The sequence below is a fragment of the Priapulus caudatus genome, unplaced genomic scaffold (genome assembly GCF_000485595.1).
Source record: "Priapulus caudatus unplaced genomic scaffold, Priapulus_caudatus-5.0.1 Scaffold17, whole genome shotgun sequence".
Lineage (NCBI taxonomy): Eukaryota > Metazoa > Priapulida > Priapulimorpha > Priapulimorphida > Priapulidae > Priapulus > Priapulus caudatus.
Window position 1 is genome coordinate 916,648 of NW_014577078.1, and position 22,645 is coordinate 939,292.

Here is a 22,645-nt window from a genome sequence, read left to right on the forward strand (position 1 = left end):
AATATATATATATTAATACATATATATATATATATGATTGTTGGCTGCATTGCGGGGATGGTGGCGTGACTATACTTGGGGGATCGAGTATTCATTAACTTGATGACATGCCAATTGCAGTGACGTGACAACGACATGAAACGACATAATACGGCAACGACATGACAGTCAATTGGCTGGCTTGTATCATAGCTACGATGAATCGTTGGTGGTATACGTGTCAGTGGAATTAAAAGTGTGCTGTATATAGGGCTGCTACACATATGGCGTATAAGTGCAGGACTGTAGCTATATATCGCCACACTCGCACATAAAAGATGGATATATACATTAAAACTATATGGGAATTGTTAATTCATTCCAAATTATTAATTCATGCCTATTTTCTTTACAATTTTATCATGCAGCATATTTTTTATTTTATAATTCCCTGCATTAATGTGATTAGTGTAAAGTCCTCTACTCTAGCTATCATGATGACATAATTTGATGGAACAAATAATTTAAAATATGTCGTTATCATGGGTAAAATCCTACTAAACTAATCGATGATCTATAACTAGCTTCTGGTATTTTGGCACTAGTTGCCAATAATGTCTACCCTCCTCACCCCACCCTCCCCAAGCGAAGAGGCAGCAGAGGTGATGGCATTGCCCATGAATCAAAACAAAAATGCATCGACAAATTTCTAAATAAATTTTCAATGTGTTTTTCATTAATGTAAAAAGTAAATATGAGTATTTACCAAGAATGATGCCTATGCGATATATGTGAAGTATTACGTTTGTGTGCTACAGTTTTGTTATCGTCTAGTATAAATACTGATTGCATTCGCCATATAGAGTGATATTATATTGCTAGTGTCTTAATCCATATGGATGAGTTATATACGTCAATATCATACATTGCCTGTCATACGTCTAATATTTATTCCTCTGTGGATGGAAGAAAATTGAGTTCGTAATCAGTATACCTCTGAGGTTTCTGTTAACTTCATGGCTATGCTCAGGCTGCCCTTATTCTTACACACAATTTGCACACAAGAATTTAGTATGGTTACTATACTTTTTGCGTGCATAGAATTAAAATTAGCAATACAATAGTAATGAAGTTAAGAATGTATAATACGTATTAATTAATAGATTAATTAATGATGTAGTAATACATATAAAGTGTAAACATAATTATTCACATTCTGGAATAGACTGAGCCGGGGTTATCGACATTACGGTTTGTTTAACCATTGGCATATTAATCACACGTTCTGTCGTTTACTAACATAATAAAACAATTAATAACCCTTTTAGTATAGCATTTGTTTTATCAATCTACTCTATCAATCTATTCTGCTCCATGAAAGAAGAGAATCACGTCTGATAGCACCTAAAAAAGCACGGGAATTGAAATTAGTACATAGAAATGGCTTCTCAAGTTCAGTTCTGGAGAAAATGTATTGCACGCAACATCGTCCATGGTATCAAGTGATCCAATTTACCTCGACAAAAATTCAAAAAGACAAAAAGCTTCGCTGCATGACGCTCTACGGGGCGGAAGCAGTGACATTTTATAGCTAATGACGATTGGCATGTGGGTGAAATTATTATTTTTTTTGACAGTGTGTGTTTTATCATAGAACAAGACCCTCACAGTACGAGGTAGCACTAGCAGCGCCATTACGCTATTTCATCCATATGTTAGTTATGAATAGCCTACTATAGGCGAGAAAGGTAATGGATTTTCGTGCCGGAGAGACTGGACACGTGAATGCTGCTGATGCGTGGAGAGGCACGTGGGTTGATCGTTGGTGTGGGTGTGTAGGAAACAAGACTGATGACCCAGCAGCAGCAGTGTGTTCGTGCGCGTGGGTGTGTGAGTCCTGCGGGTTGTAAGTGACATGAGCACTTTAATACCAGCAGCGAGGCAGGCTGGAGAATCCATGAATGAAATCTGCTGAATGATGGAGGCATGTGGGCAGGGAGGCTGGCCTGTCACGTGTCGCATTGCTAGTATTGATCCGCTATCAGAATGGCTGGCGGATCAATACCTGCTGTGCGTGCGTGGGTGATGTTCTCCCTCGTGGGTGTGTGTGTGTGCTTGCGTGCGTGCGTGCGTGCGTGTGCTTTGCCGTGCGGCAGTGCGTGCGTGGCCGTGCGTGCGTTGTGGTGCCTAGCGTCTTATGCGTGGCCGCGGGCGGGAGTCCGCCCCGGTGCGCGCGGCAGAGATGTTTTGTTTTTCAAGGTGTGTGCCATGTGGCCACGTGGTATGCGCATGCGAGCGTGCGTATACGTGCTTGGATGCTGCCTAGTGGCCGCTTACAAGTATGGTGGGTGTATATAGGATGGACGATGATGTTTTATGTTGAGGGGCATGCGGGCGCGTAGGTGGCGTGTCGCAATAGCAACAGCTTAATAGAAATTGCGCATTTTGACCTTTAACTACTTACTGCAGCAGCCCCCGTGTATTACCGTTAAATGGTCATTTATCGGCAGCTGCTGGTCAAAAGACTGCCTCCTACACACCTATAATTGATTTACAGATATTAGTTTTATGAGAGCCAGAGGGCAGCACCCTTACGATAGCGCCTGTCTGGTGTTTTGAGGTCATACCTGTTTTTTCTTCGTTTACGGAAGCGAACTCTAGTGATTACGATAATAGAGATTCAGGTCCATATTAAAGTCTCGACGTCGCGAAAATCTACTGTATTCCTTATCTGGATTTTTGTAGCAAATGTTTGATGAAATAGCGGTAAAAATGATAGAAAATATTGATAAAAGACTGTGCTGCTATCTCGTATTATAATGCGCATATATATATTCAGGTGCTATAACGTATCACTAAAATGAAACCCGTCAACATGGCAACTGTCGTTAGATATATACGCATGTAGTGTACGGGCTGTCGAAGCGCCTGGATATACGAATGTTCTTTTTGTTAAAGTGTAATTTACTCTTAGGTAACACTTAAAGTATTTAGTTACGTAATTAACAGACATGGTCTTCTGAGTATTATTTTTAGATTACCTACATCATTTGATGCCAAAAACAATATTAGTTGCACTAAAACTTGGCTAAATGTGTTTTCTTGTGATGGAGAAACTGATAGAATGAAAGAGATACTGATAGAAACTGGAGAAGATGATAGATAAAATATTGTTGAGGTGCCTGGAATCCGTCAAGAAACTTGAATCATTGTGAGCTCATGCTGTATATATGATTTATGATGGGGCTAACTCAAGTAAGAGACACGTGACGTTAAAGGGCCGGACACACTAGGCGATGGCATCGGGCGATGTAATCGCCCGATTCTATCGCGCGAGTCGAGTGGACACACTAGGCGATTAAATCGGGCGATTTACACGCAGCGTCGTTGTGCTGAAAAAAAAATACATTGTGATTTCGCGCATTGTGTCTGAGCGCATTGTGTTCACTCTGGTTCAGTCATCAGAAATTATGCATGTGCTTGTTGTTCATTGGCTGATGAATTGTACAATCGGGCGATGTTATCGCCGGCCGCGGACACACTAGGCGATGGCATCGGCCGATGGCATCGGGCGATAATATCAAAACGTTTTGATCTGTGCGATGGCATCGGCCGATGAAATCGGCGGCGATTGAGTGGACACACTAGGCGATTTTCACGGCGATTACATCGCCTAGTGTGTCCGGCCCTTAATAAAGGTATAAACATTTCGTAAATATGTTATATTTCTATAATTTCTATTCTTGATTTTTATTAGCTCTTAGAATTATATTTGTTAGATCTATGTTAATGGTATGATATAAAATATCTGATATATATGGTATCAAATTATGATAGGTAGCACGATCAAGTTCATATATAAAATTATTCACAAATTTTGCTGTAATACTAATAGCAGAATTCTTTTATATTATAAATATGTTTTTTGTGCTATCAATATATGCTAGAATTTTGATACAATTTCCTTATTGCGTAAGTATTGGTATATATATACTTTTTTAACGTAATAGTTGTAATAATTCTCAATGCTATTTTATGTGTAATTACTTTTATATAAGTATGCTTTTACATTTGGTACCGACCTATTTATATAAAAATGTTGATGCATTGCAATTTACTTTAATAATGGAATTTAAATAATAAATCTCAGCAGTTATATTCATAATGCTTAAGGTGCTAAAAGATTCAAAACTACATTTTTTAACTGTATTTAAATGGGTTAATCCTACAAGATATTTTGTTAACAGCAACTTCACCCACCAATTTCCGAGTTTGTTTGGCGATGAAAAAATATGTATTATCTGTAAACAGACTATAATCACGGGTTTAATAATTCACTAGTGATAAGGTTGGATTTTTTGTTTAGCTCGCATGGTTTCAAGTTTCAACCAGAGACTATTCACTATGGTTACGAGAAAACGATGAGTGTTTCAATAGCGCGCCCTAATGATTAGAGAAGTGCACAGCTTCGCCCTCGAGTGCTTCATGTAGCCATCTGCTGTATGTCTGAACTACATATTGGGCAGTATATATTGAAAAAGCTTTTTTAATAATGCTTCGTAAGATTGCATCTCGCATCGCCTATATACCTCTGTTGACACTTGCTGTGTTATAGGAAGGTTTTGATTCGTTGCCTTTGTAACCGCCTGCCACTGACATCAACAGAAGCAATAGAATTTGGGTTGTCATAGCAACCAACTGTGCCTCCATGGTCGCTGCAGATTTTTTACAAGCCTGTCTGTAAATTAAAGCCCACGTGCAAAAATCCCACATAAGCAACGTGACAACTGTGAGTTAGTAACAGCTGCGAGGATGATGGAGGCAGTGATAATAGCAAGAATGATGGCGATGATGATGAGAATGACGCGCGGCAATGACAGGAATGACTATATTGTACTCCGTGAGATTTGTGATTTCGTGCTAATGTCAGAAGCAAGTTTGCAACATATAAGTATACCTAGAGTTGCCTCATTAGTAGCTGATGTCCCCAGTCACATTATGGGTGGTATTGAAAGCGATTAAAACAATGGTGCCACTACCACATTTTACCTGTTTTCTGAAACTGGAACATAATAGACTCATAGAGCAATTTGATAATTTTTTTATTCTTATATTATAATTTTCACAGTCTTACCCAAGCTTTAGCAAGGAACTAGCCATTAACGTGGAGTATAGGACTTATACGTTATATATTCAACATGAGGAAATGTTCCTATTTATGGTCGAATCTTAACCCTTTTCTTGAGTTTGCGAGAGGGAGAAGTTTATCAATTTCACGCGATTTTACTAAATTTTCACTTGAAGTTTTGAGTGCCATGTAAGTTGCATGTCAGTTGGAATGAAATTGATTAAACTACTTTGCTGTCGTATTGTCATAAAATACGTTTGTACATGCCATGGTTGGCCAGCTTTTTAGTTCTGCCGACGTTTAATTTTATAGTTGAAGCTGTGGTTGACAGGCAGAACAGGCATGACAGAGATTTACTACTAGCGCTAAATAAGCATTTTATCCTAATACGCATAGTACATGTGACCTAGGAACTCTTGCAGTTTCTCGGATTCTGAAATGAAAGCAAAATTGCTGATCGACATGCTCTGACTAGCAAACTCTTCAGAACAGAACAAACTTTCAAACTTCATCGAGTTCAGATTCATTTTATGACCAGTCAATGGCGATTAACTGACAACCAAGTTCACTACAACTAGCTATGCTATTAGAACTTCAACGCATGGTAAATTGCGGAAATATCTGCATTGCTATCTGAACGACGTTTAGCGAAGGAGATCTGCGGTCGTATGTCGCAATGTATATATACTGTTCGAGTTCCCCTGCTGTGTGTTACTGTGAGTGTGAGCGCTTCCCGTGATGTACACTTGTACCTTTTGCATATGGGTATGAATACGTATACAAAATTACAAATATCTAGACATAATATTACGTGTACACATTTATACATACAGATGTGTAGAAAGACAGTCTCTCTCTGTCTCTCTGTCTCTCTCTCTCTCTCTCTCTCTCTCTCTCTCAACACCTCCTCAGTCACACTCACTGCACCGTTCACTCACTTCTCGTCTCTCTAGTCTCTCATCCCGTCGGTCTGCATGTCGCTCCTCTCTCTCTCTCTTTCTCTCTCTCTCTCTTTCTCTCACACCCATGTAGCTATCTCTCCCTTCCCGCTTCCTTTCTGTAATTGTAAAATTGGTAACATAATGAAGGTAGGGAAACCCTCACGTAGTGGAACTACTTGCTTATTGACAGCTAGCACTCAGATAATTGTTGTACATGAGCAGCTTCTGTCCAGCTACAGGACCGACTTATCAGCTGCTGTGTTGCCATGACAACATACGGGCAGAGCGGACTGCTAGTATTTATTTCCGTGTTCCCATTAATTGAAGTCAAGTTCACGGGATGAATGTGGCTTGTGGTAAAAAGGACGAGTAGTATATGCTATCAGTGGCATAAACTAAGTTTGCTGACTTTATTACAAATATAATTGATAATATATGATAGATAATATTATAAATTTATTATATATGTTATTAAAAGTCTGCAGCAGTAAATGGTAAATTAACGCCGGGATTTGGAAAGAAGAAAGGGATTGGCAACTAAGGTAATTATAATAAATAGAGCAGAATTGTGTCAGAAGCTATTTACGAGAAATCGAGCGGGCTGTTGGTGTATAAAGTGATTGGGAAGAATTAGAGCGAGAGGATAACAGAGCCGCGTTGATGGAAGATAGATTAGGAAGGTGGGTGTGTTGATGAGAAATATGAGCAGTGCGAGTCTCGATGATATATTTGGCACGAATGGAGTGGGTGGATGACACTGACAGTGACAGTAGGTGGTGGACGTTTAGATTAGGGATTTAAGGCTGTCCTTAATGAACTTAATGAAATATCAATTTGATTGGCATAGTAATGGAGGATTTTAAAATGAGAAATAACTGGAGAAAGTGACCGAGGTATTTATTTGAAAAATGTAGAGGACGCGTGACTGAGGAATCAATAAGGATTAGCAAGGGAAAATGACTGAGGTATCGATAAGTAGAGGGGGAGTGGCTAATGTATCTACGAGGGATAGTGAGGCACAGAGATCTATGTAGACTAATGGGACATGGAGAGTGGGAGTAGCTATATATAGTACTGATTAGATTACAATTGCAAAGGAATAATCAGGGCTGATAATGGAGGTTTATAAGAATCATTACGTTCCTTATTACGAATCATTATTATAAGAGTTACAATTACAATAACATTTTGCATGCTGCACAAATGAACTAAAATATTCAGTGGGAGAGGATTATAGGGTTGAAATGGTAGTGATGCTGTACTAATAGTATTTTACTAACATTTATTGTACTAGTCAGGAAAACCAATCGAGGCCATATTTGCGATTTGAGACTATCAGTTTGTAGTGATTGCTTGTATTGATTTTACAGCAAATGTATGCAGCTTTGCATAAAAAAGTACTGTTCGTGAAAGATTTTGTTCTCTGAGTTTTAGAAAGCACATCATTAAAACAGTTGACAGTTTTGTCCATTGCGATGAATTATCAATGGGTACGTCAGTTTGTGGATACATGTGAATTCTAGATGCCCAGTTATTCGTCGTCGAAATACATGTACCTCATGTGAATTTTAGTTCATAATTAATGTAAAAGAATTTTGTTATATGCTCATGTGTTTAAATATCAGACTCAAAATGATGTTGTGTTATAATTCTTATTATATCGTATTTACTTACCTGTACCAGGATTATTCTTGGTCATATTACTTACGCGATTAAATATAATTAATTGCAACTATAGATAGCAACCAGTGACGTGGTCAAAGAAGTTGAAGCTAGGAAGATGGCAGTTCGAAGAAATTGAGCAATCTGAACATGTGACAAAATAGCACCAAAAGCCAATTAACTTCTATTGATGTTGATATTGATAGGCTGTTGTTTGTATAGTGCGTAATATGCAACACATGACAGGCACATTAAAAAAATGCGTGATGAAGTCCGAATGTTGAACCTATATAATATTGATACAGACATGCTACTGCTAGTAGTAGTTTTGCAATACATCCTGTGTATACCGTATATATATGCAGTTTATTACTATAAAAATGTATATATATAATATGACTGTTTGGTTAGGTATAAATCAGACTTTTGTAAACCAGGACTGGCTGGGTTTTCAGAATTACTTCCATGACTGGAATATATATATATATATATATATATATATATACCAGTCATGGAAGTAATTCTGAAAACCCAGCCAGTCCTGGTTTACAAAAGTCTGATTTATACCTAACCAAACAGTCAAAGCTATAAAAATGAATCAGTATACTGCTCAAGTTACCAATCCCGGAATGAGGGATGGACTGGCTCCGAAAACTTCTTCTGCGGAACGGAGCTAACAAGAATTAGTAATAGTTCTAATGAACCAATAACTAAATAAATAAAAAATATATACATGTATGTGCGTGCGTGCGTGCGTGCGCGTGCGTGTGGTGTGTGTGTGTGTGCGTGCGTGCGTGCGTGCGTGCGTACGTGCGGGCGTGTACGTGTGCGTGCGTGCGCGTGTGTGTGTTAGCCCTACGCTGTCCATCGCCCTTCCACAGCTGTACATTCTTTTGTATAGTAATTAGTATTTTCAGCTATTTTAGCACAAGCTAAACAACTTACAACGACCAACTCGTGCGATCTTAGTTGTGTCCATATTAGTGCGCAATCGTTTACATTAAAATCTATTCTGTTTTACAAGGTGATGATCTCAAAGATATATGTCAGCTAAGTTTATTGATCTATTTTTGGTGATAATGTTCAATGTCAATAAGATAGAAGCAAAGCGACAGCGCATCCAATGACACGGTACAGTTGTGTCAACAAAATTATTTAAGTGATATCGTAGTCATGTATTAAAGTGCTAAACAGGAGGCAACGTCTGCGAAAGAATCTGCAAACTCACACTATCTATGGCTTCTCGGTTTACTTTTCCCGTCGTTAATGTAAACATAGGTGTGTTCACTATAGTTACTGTTTCTTTGACGTTGATTTGGTGTGACAAAACCATGGAGTATATTAGCATATTTGATTCCACAATGCACACGAGAACTACAATGTTCTACCATATATATATATATCGCATAATACCATGAACATACGAATTATTAATATGTATACTAAGTTCCTTAAAGTATTATTGTAATAGTTTATGTTACGTAAAATATATATATACACGCAATAATACTTGTTTTCTACAGCATCCAGTGACATTGTGATATGGTTTGTTATCCTTATATAAACTGACAGTGTTCACTTTGTTGGAACTTGTATTTCTGCAGAGAATTCGCTGCTGTTATGCTTGTTTTTTCACTATCAGAGTTTAACTGGTATCGATATTGTATTCCCATGGATATGCCAATATTTCGCTATAATTTTAAAATCTCTACAGGCGGCTCGATTCTTACATGTGTATTTTTTATGTGCAGGTCACCCCGAAGAGTGCAGGACTGAACCCAAATGCCAATGTCTTTCATAGCACTAAGCAGACAGAAGGGAGCACGTGGGAGGAGCCGGAACTGCTTGCTTCTCCTATAGTGACGCAGGATGGTAAGTAATGATACCAACCCACCGCTGATACCATCATGGTCATTCCTTCACCTGTTACTCGCACCTGCATTGTTTTTTGGAGTGGAGTTCCGTCAAAAATGTACGATAAATATACTGCATATATATATATGTGTATTTGTATACTTACATGTACACAATTAGGTTGAGAATTGTCCGCTTCATAACTTATTTGTTATGAAACGCTGATAAACCAGTCAGCTTTCAGGTTGGAGTTACACACGGTAGCTCAGATACGGTAGTTGATACGGTAGCAGCGTCTGTAGTGGAACGTGTTTTTGCCAGTTTGATCAATACCGGAACGATTGCATATTATGTGTGAAGCGTTCTCACTATTTTTGCTCATCAGTGTAATTTGATGATTTCCGTGCATAGCAAGGCAGTCGTAACTTGTTGCATCGTCCAGGTGCCGTACAGTGTTTTAGGCAGCGATCGCCACGTGTTTGCTAAAATCGGTTGCACACATGTGAAGCCGAAAGACTCATTTAAATCTCCTTCCTTAGTGAAATTCGAGACTTTTGATATGGTGCCATGTTTTGCTGCAACCATGCATGCTTACACGCAGGTGTAAGTGGGGGATCTGCGCTTAATGCTCCGTGAGTCGCAAATTTCCATCACCAGCGGGAGTGACTTCGATTTATTGGTAACCTGGTCACGCATGTCCTTGCTCGTACATGTCATTACTTCGTTTTACATGTATTATCGTCGATATGAGAAGAGGCGGAATTAAGTCGTAGTGGTTGGCTGGAACTGTCCGGCATTTTGATTGATATTGTAGTAGCAGTAGAATATGTAGGAGGGATTTTTCCGAATTAGGCTGGATTGTCTGGACTTGGTAAGTGTTGTGTTTGCTCTGGTTTCGAGGTTCTCGGTGTACGTGCAAGTGATGCGAGCAGTCTCTCAGCTGGGCGCCCTCGCGCATGAATGATGTCGCTCTCTCTCCCTCTCCCTCCCTCTCTCTCGCCCGCTCCCTTTCCCTCTCCCTTCCCCTCTTCCCCTTCCTTTCCTCTCTCTCTCTCTCTCCCTCTCCCTCGCCCTCTCCCTCTCCCTCTCCCTCTCCCTCCCCATAACCATCCCTTTCACCGTCCCCACTCTCTCCCTTACCCTCTTCCCCCTCTCACCCTGCGTCTTTTCAAGTTGCTTTCTCGCCGCGCTCTTTCCGGGATCTTTCTCACGGGTCTTTCTCGGAGTGCTTTCTCTCGTTTCTGCGCGCTCTCTCTCTTTCTCTCTCTCTCTCTCGCCCTCGCCCCCGTCTCCCTCTTTTTCTGTCTGTCTGCCTGTGTCTCTTCCCTTCTCTCTCGCTCTCTTTATCTCTTTCTATGTGTGCGTGCGTGCGTGCGTGCGTGCGTGCGTGCCGTACTTGTGGAAGGTGATGGCTGTGCGTCGCTGTAAATGGGATGTGCGCGCGATGTATAGTGAGACTGCTGTATAGCGAGCGACACCTGCGAGGTGCAGGAGAGACCGTGTGTAAATATCATGGGTCATTTCCACTGCGTACAAATCAATGCACGCGCGGTGTGTGCATCACTTGCTGTCGGCTTCATCTGCGCCACATTGTTTCATCGTTGTCCGTATAGGCCTAAATGCTGCCTGCATGTGCAGATCGCGATCGCGGCTGTACGAAATCTCGTTATAATTTAGAATTAATCATAAATTCTCTTTTATTTTAATATTAAACGAAACTATCTCATGAAGGTTGACATGTCCTTGACTGTGTTTGTTTTCCCACTAAATGGGCGAGCGTAATATTTTCTTCTAGTAGTGTAATATGTTTTGTGATTGCACCCGAGGCATTTTTGTTGATTCCTTCATAATTAAGATTATCAAATCACTCGATGAATGACGTCTAACACTACTCTCCTCGTGTCTGTGTGAAGTTGCTTGACATTTACTCTGCCCAGTTCCTATGCTGTGGGGCATCGATGGCATTCATTATATTATATACATGTACAAATCAATATGCTCTATAAGTGTGTTGGATCTGTCATGTATGAACCTAGAAAAGGCAAGCAACTGATCAGCACTTGGCATTTAGTTTATTTATAGGCAATTATCGGGAACACAAAAATAGCAGGTGTAAATGATCTCAAATAACGGATTTTATAATATAATATCATTTGACATTATGTACACCTGAAAATATTTGGTCAGGATACACGTAATTGAACGTACTTGCTGTAAAATTTGAGAATTTAACTTTGCTCGGTAAAACTGACCTTTGCCCAGTCGGTTACAGCTGCTTGGTGTAATACAGTGTACTTGAAGTAAACCGTGTAGAGTCGCTCTGTTCCCCCCTTTTCCACCAATGTTGCTTCAGTTGCTGGTGTGAGCATGTCTGCGTGGGATGACACAATATTTCAGTGAGGCGTGTTGTGTGTAGTGGGGTATTTAAATCCTCACTGTTTTCTATGCCATAATTGATTTTCGTCAACGCTCACAATTGCAATAAAGCCTGTATTATTCTGAAGCTCGTTTCGTGAGCATTCCGGGTAACAGAAATGAAAGCACGCAAACGCAATTATGTTTAAATGGTGAAAGGGTTTTTGCGATAGTACTATTAGTAGTTTTCACGATTACCTAAATGTTGAAACTATTGTTGCAATTACGCTGAAGGCAGGAAGCCTCTATTCACATCCTGCTTGTGAATATTACCAGGCCTGTGGGCACTACAGCGTTATTGCTAGTACGTTGCTGGTAAAACTAATTTGCGACCGCGTGTATAGTGTGTCTCGTGAGAATAGGGAGACAGCGAGAGACGAGGGGAGGTGGAGAGAGGGGGAGGGAGAGAGGGTCGCTGAGAGCAAGGCTGAGACAGAGCGAGAGTGAGCAAGAGAGAAGCGAGAGAAAGAAAGAGATGGATGAATGGATGGATGAATGGATGGATGGATGGATGGATGGATGGGTGGATGGATGAATGGATGGATGAATGGATGGATGGATGGATGGATGGATGGGTGGATGGACGGACGGACGGACGGACGACAGATAGATAGATAGATAGATAGATAGATAGATAGAAGAGAGAGAGAGAGAGAGAGAGAGAGAGAGAGAGAAAGAGAAAGAGAAAGAGAGAGAGAGCGAGAGGGGGGGGAGAGAAGAGAGAATAAGAGCAGGGCGAGCAAGAGAGAATGGAGCAAGAGCAAAAGAAAAGAGAAAGAGAGGGGAGGAGTCAGCTAGGGGAGATAGAAGATGGAAAGGGACGGGGAAGAAAGAGAGAGAGGGAGGTCGTGGGCAGGAGGGCAAGAGAGCAAGGGGGTCGAGGTCAGAGCAAGAAGCATAGAACAGAGACACGGAGTCGGTAAAAGCATGTACAATACAACACGTTTTCTAAAATTTAATTATGCATCTGGTACACATTCAATGAAATTGCCGGTTTTTAGTAAGAAACTTGATTATGTGCCCAAAGTGGGATTTATACCGAGAGGTCTTACTGAATCAATATAGATCTGCTCATTTGATACGAATCAAGGGGCTGTGTGCATGAGGCCATGAGCACTGATAACATTTGCATCTCTCCCTGTGCTCTGCAGAGATAATTTCTAGAGCTAACCCAAAAGTAGGTGAAGCCGACTGGATGGGAGCGTGGGTGGATTATTTGATCCGGATGAGACAGAGTGCCATAAGCTGGCCGTTTGTTTGGTCAGATCCACTGAACCTGATCCACTCTATCTGACCCTGTTGACGAGGTGGGTTCGAAATGCAGAATGTTCCTAGGAGAAGAACGTACCTCGTAGTTATTCGCTCGATTTAATACTCACACGTACGTGGCTTTTTTACAATCTCTTGCAGGCTTTCAGATGAATGGTGATGCTGGGAAGTACCCATGCACTGTGTTTCCACCAACGCCAGACTCCTCCCCGATGCAGACGCTGTCACCGGTCGGCGACTTTGACGAGGCGAACGGGGCGACCATCCAGGCAGCAGCCGAGCCATGCTACGCTGCCATAGCTGCTGAAGCCGGCGTCACCTTAGGTACGACACGGCTTGCCTCGCTCATGATGGCATGAAACTATACGTCGTAGCTGGGGGTCAGGGAACTATTCGGGCAGATGGCGAGTGTGTGTGAGGTCCTAATGTACATGCTTCAGTCAAATGATCAAATGGTGTCCGCATAGTATTTTGTCGGCGTGAAATAGTAAAACGCGATTATTGTGAATGATTGATTGTTAAACATATTTTACCTCTTGATAACACCTCTAACACTACCCATGATTGCTATGTAGATTTCTGTAGTTTTCTCAAGTGATTTGAAAGTGATAATTGTCATAGTATGGAAGAGAGAGATGAGAACATTATGATATACTACCCTTTATCTCTGTCCACGCGATAAGAATAGTTAGTCATGGTGTTATCATGTGGGGCATCTCATGAAATACAATTTATTTAATTGCTTCTGTCATATCTAAAATGCGGGACTTATCTCATGAAAATAGTCTAGTAAATAAATATCTAAATGATGTGGATATATATGTTGACAGTTGGTCGCATGTGTGCTCACAGTGTGATGATTCATGATACACATCGAATAGGGCATGATTCATAATAAGTGAAGAATTGGGAGCATAAAGCCACATGAATAAATAATGACTTGGCTGTCACGTGCATTTACTGTATGCGAAAAAGCCATCATCAGTGTAATACTGCATGTCAACTTCACTTCTGACATTTTCGCACATGTGTCGAGGAATTGTGGGACCCGCAGTTTTTTGTTATCTGGATGCTCTGTGGTGACTAACACAGACGTGATGGTTTAACACTTGTTAATGGTTGTTTCGTTGTTTGTTCATCTTAAAACGCTACACAGTACAAAGGAGCTACTGATGACTCAGAGAATTGCTAGTGTGTTTTGTGAAATGGCTTAAATCCTAATTCTCTTCAGTACTTTTCAAATGCCTTTGTTCTTTATTAGCATCGTAATGATAACAGTAAAAACGGCAATATCGTCATAGACAATTAGGCACGCAAGGCAATAATGCAAATGCAGTACTTAATTAAGGAAATCCGAGGGTAAAACAACCAAAGAACATGCCGCGTATTGTATTGCAAAGGAAAGGCTTGATTGCAAGCTGCTAGCTGCTAGCTTGTCATTGAGTACAGGGGAGAAATAGAAAGAGTGTAGGCAAGGAAGGCTGTGTAGAGACGAGGACAGTGTCAGCAGGCCGCAAGTGTCAAGTTGCAATTGTTGCAGGTTTATCGTCTGCCAATTCAATTTATATTTATTATATTTGCCAACCCACCACCAGGAAATCGTTTTTCGTTTGTTTGCAGATGAAAGTCAGACGCTGGACAAACAGATTCCCCTTGACGAGTTGAAAAAGCTGCTCCAGCAACAGCTGGAGTTCTACTTCTCTAGGTAAGACTGATGTGAGAGCAGCAGACACTCGCCTCGATGTGTCCAACCTGTGGCGTGGTTTATAATTAGGGGTGTTCACCGAATAATCACGATTCACCAATAATCGCGACACGGCGGCCCACGATACGGTAATCGATACGCAGCGTCTGTATCGCGATACAAACGATACGGATGGTAAACAGTGAATAAGGCAAGCTAAACTAATTAATAAAACATTTGAACTGCGGTTGTAGAAATCTGGGTCAATATATGTGGCGCACTTCTATTGCCGCCAAAATTTTTACCGCAAAACAATGAAGAGTGCTGATTGACTTCAGTGGCACATACTGTAGCGCTGTGTATATGGCGTGCATGTGAGTGGAGCTGTCGCTTACTGGTCAGTCTAGAGCACCGGCACTTGAAGCGTTTCAATAAAATATAATGCTAACTAAATACGAAATCTATTTACTGCCAAATTCTTAATGTTTCTATACTCTCTTTCACCTATTATTGCCGACAGTTTCCTGTCAATTCCGTCCAAATCCCACGTGCAACTGCATAATATATATAGCAGGTAGGAAAGCGGGATCGCAAAATTTGCTCGACGCTCGCTGGGTTTCACACTTTCACAGCACGAATACACATCCAACAGCTGCCATCTTTGTTTCTATGTCAAGAACAGTGTTCACTTGTTATAAAAAGATACTGTCTCTGTTCGTAACCGAGCTGTGTCACGCGAAATCACGCAAGGACTGATCAAATTCTCGCGTTCGCAAACCTTGCCCCGTAATGTAAATGGCTGTCATAATCAGGGCTATATAGACTGGGACTCGCTCCCACCTCGATTACCCATCGAGTGACTAAGCTAAGCCGAGAGGTGGGAGCGAGTGCCAGTCTATGGACTATATGCGACGCGCAGGAATGTTGCAAAAACGTTGCAGCATTGCGGCGCAAGAATGAGGTCACGAAGAGCGCCGGTAGGTGTTACCTGATTCTGACAGCCATTTACATTACGGGGCAAGGTTTGCAAATGCGAGAATTTCGTCAGTCTTTGTGTGATTTCGCGTGACACAACTCGGTTACGAGCAGAGAGTATGTTTTTATAACAAGGAAACACTGTTTTTGACATAGAAACAAAGATGGCAGCTGTTGGATGTGTATTCGTGCTGTGAAAGTGTGAAATCCAGCGAGCGTCAAGCGAATTTTGCGATCTCGCTTTCCTACCTGCTATATATATTAGTGTAAGCATGCAACAGTGGAGCCACGAGAGCAATGGCGCCGGCAGCATATATGGTTGCATGTAGGATTTGGACGGAATTGGCAGGAAACTGTCGGCAATAATAGGTGAAAGAGAGTATAGAAACATTAAGAATTTGGTAGTAAATAGATTTCGTATTTAGTTAGCATTATATTTTATTGAAACGCTTCAAGTGCCTGTGGTCTAGAGCATTCTAAGAACGTCTCAGTGTGTTTTAGCCATAGAAATATGTATATAGTAACCGATTGTTTACTATATATTTCCATGGCTGTGACATATCTTTCTGTTAGTGACCTATGTATCAAGGTACGTATCGTATCGCGACCCTACACTGCCCTAGTGTATCATTACACCTCTATTTGTGATATCGCAACATTTGCTATATAATCCTTTAAGTTGTATTGTCATAGAGAAATACTGACAATGTGACATGGGCACAGTTGCTGGGTTATGCTTAGAGGTTGTCTGCCGACTTGGTCCGATGCTGCTGGGAGCTGTCTATAGCTGGATAGAATGATTCATAACAGCCTCCCTCAGTGCACCTCAATTGTCTGCTTACGATGACCGATAAATCCGAAAAACATTGATTTTCTTGTTTTGTGCGATGTTTATATGTCCGCTCGTCTACACTCGTAAAACATTTTAATAGCGGGTCTGTTTTAATTTTCAACAGTACTCGTACAATTTTTACACATATTCTTAAAAGAATTTGTCGTAACTGCATGATGTTGCTGCTGTGTTCAAGATGCATCTTAATGTACATTTCAATCAACGAGGAGTCTTAATTATGCACCTGAATGCAAGAAATACTGTTACTATAAATTAATATTAAATAATTCAGTAATTCACATGTCGGGGCCGGGCCCTTGTCTTCATAGGGAAAATCTTGCCAGCGACACATACCTCCTCAGTCAAATGGACGACGAGCAGTTTGTGCCCATCTGGACAATCGCCAACTTCAACCAGGTGAAGAAGCTGACCACCGATGTGCCGCTGATTGTGGAGGTGTTGCGACGTAAGTATGAGGATGTGTGTTGCAATCTTTGTCGTATTATTCGAACCGTTTGCTTCTGGAACATACGTCGCCTGTGACATTCAGGGTAACAACCGCTCGAGTGTTTTACGTACCTTGGCGATTGTTTTTCACTCCCATATCTGAAGTTGGCCTCGCTGTTGTACGTGAGTACAAAGGTGTACCCTTCGTTGACTTCACTTACAAAATTCACTGGCCTGGCTGGGGTTTGAGTGCTCACAACCTTTGGCGTGAAACGTGAACATGAGACCCACTAGCACTGGCATTGGCCACTGGACAACCCAATGATCTCCAGTCGTGCAGGGGGAGGAGTGCATGCGCGCGTGTGCACTTATGATTGAGCCGTTGATTGTGACGTGGGAAACCTTATCACATTTGTTGTATAATTGTCAGGCAGCGATCCGATCAAATCGGCAAACTGAAATATTTATGAGATAAAACGTTTCCATCACTCTCGAGCAAGTGAATTCATTGGGTTATTGAGGATACTGAGTAATTAAATTTGAATTCTGGGAAGTGGCATGATTTCCCTCAAACATGAAGTCAAAATTAACTTGTAGGCCCCTTACCAGCCAAGGGTTCGCGTTTGTGTGGTATACCAATCAAGTTAACTGCTTTCAATCGGTCTATGCACTTATAATTTGTAAACGTCTGAATTTTGACTGTTCATGTTCACAGAGTCTCCATTTGTAAAAGTGGACGTGAAAGGCGAGAAGGTGAAACCCAACCACAAACGCTGCGTCGTCATCTTGAGAGAAATTCCAGATGCCACTCCTATAGAGGTACAGTACCCTACCATTCTTATTACTGTTGCTTCTGCCAGTCACACCTGCATACAGTACGCAAACATCCTACTGGTCCATCTACCACTCATATATACATAGGGGCAGTACTCCAATATCCTACTCATTCCTCTGCCAATTAATAATAATAATGTATAAATTAGTAAATAATATATGCATGTTATATGCACATAACGGTCTGTGTGCAGTACTCCACATTACCTGACTCGTAACTGGATCACACTGGACTCGTACATGGCTTTCACGCTCTGCGATCTTATACCCGGCCTCTTATATTTTCATCGCGTACCTGGTCGTCACGCCCGGTATCTGCCATCACACGCTGATTCTATATTTCAGGCAATCAAGAATCTATTTAATAGTGAGAAGTGCCCGAAATTGGTCAACTGTGAATTTGCGCACAACAACAGCTGGTACGTGACGTTTGACAGCGATGAGGACGCGCAGAAAGCCTACAGATACCTGCGGGAGGAGGTTGTCGTCTTTGCTGGCAAGCCGATCATGGTACGTACTGCACGCGTGCGCGCGAGCGCAAATGCGTTCTCAGACTTTTTCGTAGCTACTCCTCACTAATCATGTTCTGACCACCTTCAAGCATGCTAGAGATTCCGTCGGCAAGAGTGAGGGTTGTCACTAACGTGGACACTGGCGAGAATGTGTTTTACGTCCTCGGTGACACTTCTGCGTACCCGTTGTTACTGGAGACACGTCTGCCAATATAAAAGAGAATATATTTATAATGTAAATGTCATGATCTGAGCCACGGTTGACTGTGACTGGGACTGTGACGATTAAAGCCATTTTCTACGTGGTTTATTAAACAACGATCTAAGTTGATGAACTACGGTTAACCCCCATCAATCACACCACACATAGGTAATGACAAATGTAAAAATGACTGGACTGATTCTAGATCTGATTTCTCTATTATTCTTGAGTTTTTCTGGCATGGCATATTATGATGTGTGATGTAGGCGAGGCAACACCTCCATGAATTGTGTCTAATGAAGCCGATGTAGATTTCAGCCAATAAAAAACTACTTGCATTGCTAGGCTAGTGGGTTCAGAAGGGGCAAACGATTCCTGAGTCAGGGGGGTGATAGAACGTGTATGTGCTGTGACGGAACCAGTGGTATGATGCGGCCCACGTGGAGGTGGAACCTGCATGGGCTGGATGATAAAGCCCATGCAGCATTCAGTAGGGCTTCACCACTCCACGGTGGCCGCGAGGGTTCATCAGTCTCAATGCTGCTGCCGGAGGATTTTCTCAGCCTAACTGGTCAATTAGCTCGCACTGTTATCACCGACCAGCGCTTCACTGTCAGTTGGCAGTGTCCCCGTTATCGTTCTGTCTCCATGAGTAAAGGTTATTAACGTAGCGTCGTGTGAGGGTGAGCCAGAGATACCAACCACTACAATTTATGCGCATTTTATACGAATTTCGTTTGCATTTTGACCACTATGACCAGTTTGCATACAACTACAATTTTTATTACGTTTGATTACATTTTTATGATATTTCAAGTGTTTTGTTTCAATGTTACATTGATATAACATGATTAAAAATAACTACATGTATTTAGCAGCAAATATCAGTGTAAACTTATTATCATTTTGGGTCCCAGAATGCAGGAAATTGCATCTCGGAATCAAAGATTTTTCGGGGGGCATGCCCCGAACCCCCCTAACACACTTGGGTCACTGCGTGACCCTCGGACTACAGATTTCAGATATCCTCACTACAGTTTGCTCAGAAAAGTGTTGGCATCTCTGGTGAGCCGATGGCCTTGCAGTCAAGCATGCTGCACTGTCAGAGATAGCACATGACGAGGAGTCTAGCCGAGTGTGCAGCATGGCGCGTGTGGGCATCGATCTATAAATGTCCCGGTGAATTGTTAATATGTGCATGTCGTGTGTCGACATGACAGATCTACGAATAGAGCCTCATTGCTGGCCTCTACAATCATATTAGTAAATTGGCGTGCTGCTAACATTTGTTTGTAGGTGTTTACTGTCTTCATTTCATACCGAGGGAATCTTGTAATTTTTAGCTCATTTTTTACAGGTCAAACTGTATGGTATACTTTCGCTATCTGGTCTTGATATGTGTATGTGCATCAATTTATGATAGTGCTATAGTTTTAAATGACTTCACATACTATCCAAAATACACTACACTGCACTACACTACACCCAAAGGTTATGCATTAGAAGCATAAATAAGTAATAGTAGTAGATTTCCAGGATATATGACGGTAGCAAATGCTAAACTTCAATTTTTAATATTTATGCTGCACAGTATGAAACTCATGCTCATTGCAGCTTTGTTTTCATGGTGTGATTCCTTATGTTTCAGGCAAGGATAAAGGCAAAGCTTGCACGGGCAGCCTACGTGCCTAAGAAAGGTTTCAAGATGATGAGTGCTACAGGTGGAGCTACAAGCAGTATGTATGAGGCAGTTACCACGGCAACCGCGACACAAGCAGGGGCCAACCAGGCACATACGAATGTCAGCTCGTCTGCGCAGGTGATGAAAACTTGCTCAACATCGTTATTTGCAGTAACAGATTATATTTCGTAAAAAATAATTAAATATTACTACACATAGATTCATTTCATATCGTTGGCTGTGTGGTACACCTGGCACCATTAGATAGTTATTATGTCATTTTGTCACGAATTTTATATACGTCACAAATTTTCTATGGTGTATATTTGTGAAAATTTTGTTGCAATTTTTTTACATGAAAAGTAAGTACTAATGGGACTAAATGTATCCTCAAATTCTTACCTGATAAGATTGTTTCTCGACTAGTTAGAAATCCAAAAAACCTGGGCGATTTGATATATTAATCGTGACATTACATGCTTTTATGGGCTATATATGAGTCACGAGTGTTTGTTCACATCGAACGGAATAGCAAAATAGGAAGTATAATGCAGCAATTTAACCATAAAAGATGAATCACTTGCATTTTGTGAAAAAGTGGACATTTTTTTTACTTTTACTATTTACGGTGACGTAATCACTTTTTAAACATGATGTACTTGAAGACATGCAGCAGTGTGTTAAGCACCCATTATCGGGCATGCATTTAAGTAGCTTCTGTACTTTCATCTTGTAGAGTCCCGTGCAAGTTCCCCAAAGCCAGAGTCAGATCTTTGCTCAGCAAGCTAATGCTTACCCTGCTGCACCTCATCAGGTCAATATGCCTTTCAACACACAGGTAACAACGACACGTTTACAGGCTGATAACATGTTCTATACTATATAAGCTTATGAGAAAGAATGCAGGTTATTTGTTATTTTAATCATGTATTTTCTCCTTTTTCTAATCTGTATTGAGTACACTGACTCCAGACGAACAGAGTAACTACACATATATGTAACTTGTAAGACGAAACCTATGTATATGGTCTGTTATGATTCTACAGTAGGGCTATGGCTATTTGTCGCTGGTTACAACGTGTAACATCATAGTGATATGGTGTAAACCAGACTTAACTTTATGGAGGTGTTATTGTTGATCTGCTCATTCTTTCTCCATTTCAGGCATTTCCATTTTATCCTCCAAATATGTTAGCGACAACATGGCACACCAATCCACCCCTCTTTGAACCAGGAATGGTATGTTCCCTCACGTGATTCATTGCAAATAATAGTGGTACGTTCGTGTTGTGCTAATTGCATACAATAATGTGCCAGTGCATGTTGTCAAAATGTGTACAACTGGAAACCAGGAACAGTGTTCAAAAAGAACACCATGATCTAGATTAAGTTATATTAATCTGTTTAAAATTATTGTCTGGTAAAAATCTGAAGTAAGTGCTATTCAAAAATAATTGTTATACGTGCCCCAGCCTCTTTACTTATACAGTTGTACGCTTTTCTGTGGTCATCCCCCGACTCTACCATACAATTGTAGATTTATTGCGTGAATTAGTTCCGCCTCTATAGTGTAATCTGCTAATTAGGTTGTGCAATTTTGCAGGCATTTGCAGCGAATGGCTTTGCACCACAGGCAACATTCAAGCCAGCACAGAGTCCTAATCAAGGCTTCCAGATGGGAATGAATAGGAACAGGTGAGCAAGATAGTCAACCTGGGTGACTGCATAAAGAGTGCTATTCCCAGTCCCCCGTTCTTCCTGCTGTGACTCACTCTTGGCTCCCCCATATAGCAATTTTGCATTTCGACTGGGCATGCCCGGTAACATTGTTTTGTAGCCTGGTAAGAGACATTTGCTACCAAGCACCTGCTGTAATAAAATGCACAGCCAGCTGTTTACAATGGAAAACAGTACATTTGTAACTTTTCCTTGACATTTAAATATTTCAGGTGGACAGCGTGTTATTAGTATTACCGGATGTGCAAACACCTTGTTTAAACTTGAATAGTGGCAAGTGCTCTGAAGCTTAACTAAAATTTATTACCATACCTACGGAAAGTATTTGACAGCCAAAAAATCCATAATTCATCCCTTTTTTTGAAATGCGAAATTGGCCAATTAGTGATTGCTAATTAGGTAGTGGAACTTTCAGGAGTTGCAGCTAGCACGTTGCTCTGTATTGTAAGTGATCACTGTCATTTGTTAGCTTTATCTTAGGTGAAAATCTCTG

At 41.0% G+C, this 22,645-nt stretch overlaps 1 protein-coding gene across 5 annotated transcripts in view; it reads left to right on the top strand.

The window, feature by feature from the left end:
* The window catches only part of LOC106810562 (la-related protein 4-like), a 71,810-nt gene that overhangs the window by 35,959 nt on the left and 13,206 nt on the right, over nt 1-22,645 (top strand). For all 5 annotated transcript variants that reach the window (XM_014813983.1, XM_014813976.1, XM_014813970.1 and 2 more), the window contains 10 exons: nt 9,462-9,582; nt 13,390-13,572; nt 14,869-14,953; nt 17,069-17,205; nt 17,902-18,005; nt 18,366-18,530; nt 20,383-20,553; nt 21,152-21,253; nt 21,580-21,654; nt 22,019-22,110. In XM_014813983.1, coding sequence (XP_014669469.1) covers nt 9,462-9,582; nt 13,390-13,572; nt 14,869-14,953; nt 17,069-17,205; nt 17,902-18,005; nt 18,366-18,530; nt 20,383-20,553; nt 21,152-21,253; nt 21,580-21,654; nt 22,019-22,110 — 1,235 coding nt within the window. The remainder of the gene's footprint in view (nt 1-9,461; nt 9,583-13,389; nt 13,573-14,868; nt 14,954-17,068; nt 17,206-17,901; nt 18,006-18,365; nt 18,531-20,382; nt 20,554-21,151; nt 21,254-21,579; nt 21,655-22,018; nt 22,111-22,645) is intronic.